General features: G+C 47.3%; 1 protein-coding gene across 1 annotated transcript; it reads right to left on the reverse strand.

Annotated features, from left to right (window-relative positions):
* Positions 1–2,331: 2,331 nt before the first annotated feature.
* On the reverse strand, positions 2,332–4,402 carry H6S33_011767 (uncharacterized protein; the record flags this gene model as incomplete). Its single annotated transcript, XM_044843656.1, has 3 exons — positions 2,332–3,545; positions 3,593–3,890; positions 3,959–4,402. The coding sequence occupies 3 exons, from the start codon at positions 4,400–4,402 to the stop codon at positions 2,332–2,334; spliced, it is 1,956 nt and encodes a 651-aa protein (XP_044695435.1).

The following is a 4,402-nucleotide window of genomic DNA, read 5'->3' on the forward strand; positions in this document are numbered from 1 at the left end:
GTTGGTTTTTATATCACTGCGTGTATCTAGAGTTTTAGAGCGCCTGGGTCACAAGTGCGGTAGCTTACAGTAATTTTAAAATATATTATCAATTATGGGCTACCAATACACCAAAACTGCATATAGGGGGGGGGGGGGCTGCGAGATACGGTTCTGTAACTTATTTCTTCCGAGGAGTGGAGTGAGGAGTTGAGGGGAGGGATCAGTGAATCCTTCGTTGTCCTGTGTAAAGATGCCTAGATCGCCATCCGCAGCCGCTGTCATCACCTATATTCACGGTTATTGAACAGTATCCTCATCTACCTTGCTGAACCTTTGTACAGAATCCCACTTGAGTACATGTAGTAATTACAATCCAAGTGCTGTAGCTCCTAGGTGATTTTTTCGCATCAACATTCTTGTAAGTAAAAGTTGGACTATCCCCTTGCCCCCCACACCCGCTGCCATGTAGTGCTTTTTCCCTCCTTATCAGGATTTGCTAGGTCTCGATCCAGCAGGAATCGTACTATTTCTATACATCTTCTTTCTACAGGCCGCCGACACAAGCGATCATGTGGCACCATCAACGAGACATTTTACTCTGATATTTTTTCCGCCGTTCTCCAGAAGGAATTTTACGGCCTCTTGTTGGCCATAATATATAGCAGCCTTGTGTAGTGGGGGGGGGGGGGTATATATGCCAACTTGTATCCTTCTAGACCTCCATGCATGATACCCGCGCGCGCGGCGCACCAATTGGCTAATAGTAATTTCAACGTCTCCACACGAGATTTGTATGTGTGTGTGAACTCCCATGGCCAGTGGCTCGGCTCCATCAGTATTTATCTCCTTGATGTTTGCTCACCGATTCAACAACGACCGTACTGCCTCCAGATACCCGCGTACCTACTTAAGTAGTCTGTCTACTGGTTTTGTGTAATAGTGATGCTTGATCATCATGGATCATCACTCGGTCACATTGCTAACAAACCCCCCCCCCCCCCCCCCGAGTTACAAGATGCACGTGACCCGCGGGCTTTTAAGCTTTCGGGGTCGTCGCTAGTACACAAGTGCGTGTTTCTTGGCTAGTACAGTGTAAAGTTACTCTGACCCATGTTTCAGGAGTGCTGCCCCTCCCGGAAACGCTTCTCCGAGCGCATGTTAGATCTAACAGAACTACCCAAGTCCCTCCTCCCCTTAAGCTGTCGCGAAAATGCTGACCACCACCACCACCACCACCAAAAAAAAAAAAAAACGCCAAATTTGGTGTGGCTTTACTACCTAACAGATCCCGTTATCTCTCTTGGCAATTAAATAATAGATCTCTCATACAAATTTAAATTCCTCTGTTATTTAGTGGGGTCAGCATCGATAGCTTGAGGGAGAATGGATTTTTCCGTGCTGGGCGAATGACCCCCAGTCATACATACATGTAGCTTTGATGCGGGTTAGATGAATATAGGCACTCTACAAAACTGTAATTTCGTGCCGCTTTGATATCGAGATGGATAGACGTGCACAAATATCCTTATCTTGATGATAAGGACCTTCAGCTTCATTCAGGCGATTGTGTCTTCTGGTAATTATATGCAATATGTAGATGGATTGGGTTCGGTGTGTTATATACTACATGTACATAATACTAGGGGTGTGCCAACTCGCGACCGCGAGTTGTACGTTGAATTATGGGTATCAAATAAAATTTAATTCTCCCTCTACAATCATGAGGGGCCTTCGGCCCCATCCTCCTCCTCTCGTGAGTGCTCAGTACTTTGATAGCGTCAAACTTATCATTGCCCACTAAAAGTTGCCAAGCCATACTAGGGAACCAGGTGATCACGGAGGTACATACTAGAACAAACATTGCATGTTGCTCATACAAGTGGGCAAGTAAGTCTTCTGATATTGCTAGTTGCTATATACTATTTTTTTTTTTAAAAAAAAAGAAAAACAATACCCCAAGCGCCCTGGACAACTCTTGTCTACTAGGGGGAGATACCAGGCCACCGCTATACTACGAACGCTTTTGAAGAGTGACTGTATTTACAAATATTAGTGCCATATCATATTGCTTTAGAGATAATAAGTGCAATCCTCGTGTTTGCACATTGATTCATGGATACCGGAGATAGCAAAAAAAAAAAGCTTATTCAATTCGTAGACCAAGTAGAGACAAGATTACGTGCACACAATAAATAAACACCTCTCTGAATACCCACCCAATACTCGGATGGGGAACGAGAAAAGGAAATACTGATACTTTTCCAACAAACTCCAGTACCCAAAGCACAGCCCATTAGCCACTAGTGAATCGTACACCAATGAAGAGGATAAACACAATTATCCCCTCAGCTAGAAACTCGCCATATCAATCCAGGTCCCCACGAAACCCAGATCGCTCGCATGCGCACCCCTCATGATATCCTCAAACTCCTCGAAATTGATTCTTCCGGGGCCACCTCGCTCCCTGATTTCTGCAGCAAACATCGCACGCTCAGCAGCTTCCTTTTCCTGTGGTGTGGGCTCTTTCTTCTTGTACTCCTCTCCTTCAACCGGCTCCTCAGGCGTATGCGGGATCGGAGTTTCAACGGGGTATGGGTTGGTTGTTTTGCGCGACTCTTGTGCTTCTTCTTCTTTTACGGAGAAAAGATAATCAAGGAGCTCGTTGAGGCCCCGTTGGGTTATGTGGTATAAAATCTCACTCCCTACATCCTGTTCTTCGCCTCCAACACCACTGTCGTCGTCATCGTCATCCATGAATTCTCTACGCCTTGCCTCCCTCTCTGCCGGGGAGGACTCTGATTCGGACGATCCTGTATCTAGACCTGGCATTGTGGCAGCAACCGCAGCCGCAGAGTTGCTATCTTCGCCGGCGGCAAGCCAATCCTCAAATGTCTGGTCATCCTCATTGCTACTTGTTACCTCCGGCAACCTAGGCGCATGTGAATGATGGGATACATCGGTACGGGAAAGCCGGTCGTCGCCGGAGGGAAGGACAACGGGGTTCATATCAGCGTCTGAGTCTGCTTCCCATGCCTCCTCGTCACCCTTCCCCACGCGGCGCATACCAGTTGGGATAGTGCCAGAGAACGCGGCAGAGATTGGCTGTGAGCCTACCAGTACGTTGGCGGCTTGGTTTGATTCGAGCATATCGTCTTCCATGGATGCTACCATGTCCTTTACTAGGTCTTTACTTAGGGCATAGAAAGCGCGGAACATGCGGAGGAAGTCATTACGGTCGACATAGCCGTCGCCGTCAAGGTCATAGCCCTTGAAGATCCTCTTTAATTTCTCCGGGTTGCGGCTCTTGTTGTGGTTCAGTGCGGAAAGGCCGCGAACAAACTCTTCGAAGCCAATGAGGCCGTTGTTATCGGTGTCATAGAAGGCAAACATGCGGTCGTATATAAGGTTAGGGGGTGGAGGGCGTACGTGAGTGTTTGGGACGAAACATTTGTCAAATGTTTGGCGGGAAATTGCACCATGGAGGTGAAGAGGATCACTAACGTATTCGGTCGCGGCAAGGCATTTGAACTGTTCGTAGAGGGCTTCAATTTCGGGTGGTTCGACTACGCCTGTAAGTATCTATTAACATAAAAAGGAGGGGGGTTCATACATCCCGTTTCGCCACCAAATATCTTTACAACGTTCTGTGGTAGTATTTGTGGCATGAGTCCAGGTTTTCCGGGGTACCATGGTGTCTGTGCCTGCCTCGGATTCCCCAAGAACGGGGCGGGAATTCGAACTTTGTAGAAAAGATGGGTTTTGGGGTGGGAGTCGAGCGCTTCGCAATGTTCGCAAAGATCAAAATCGACACAGTTTGCGCAACGATAGCGGATACCACGGATTGGCATTATATTACAACTATTACATGTTACTCCGCGGTGAACATATGAATCACGTTTGGATTGATCCTATAATTTAGTGTTAACAGCTGAGCTCAAGCTAAGGGTAGGTAGGTGGGGGAGGGAGAGGGTTATACTTCAGCAATTAAGTATAATAAATTTAGAAGGTTCTGGTTTTCTTTTGTGTCTGGCGTATATGAGAAGTCACTATCATTATCCGCACCTCTTCCAGCACCGCGAGCTTCTTGGGCAGCGGTAGCAGCCTCTACAAGTGTCTCATGCATAGATTCCGGAATATCTATTTCACCAAGTTGCTCGTGCTCATCCGTTATGATTGCGCCAGTTTCTGGATCAGCTGTGCTCGACGAAGCTGCAGAATTCTGATTCGAGCCACTATTAGTCCTCCTTCCGGAGCGACGTGAAACTCTCCGAGCATTGGAGCGCTTTAAACGTTTGGCTACGGGGCGGGAGGAGTTGTAAATGACCTGGTATGCGACAAGGGACGCAGCGACAGCAACGACGGGAATGATGACAGGATAGAAGCGAGAGATGGAAGATTGGCGTAGAGTTGAAAGTGACAT

Source organism: Morchella sextelata (genome assembly GCF_020137385.1).
Source record: "Morchella sextelata strain SCLS chromosome Unknown scls_7, whole genome shotgun sequence".
Taxonomy (NCBI): Eukaryota; Fungi; Ascomycota; class Pezizomycetes; order Pezizales; family Morchellaceae; genus Morchella; species Morchella sextelata.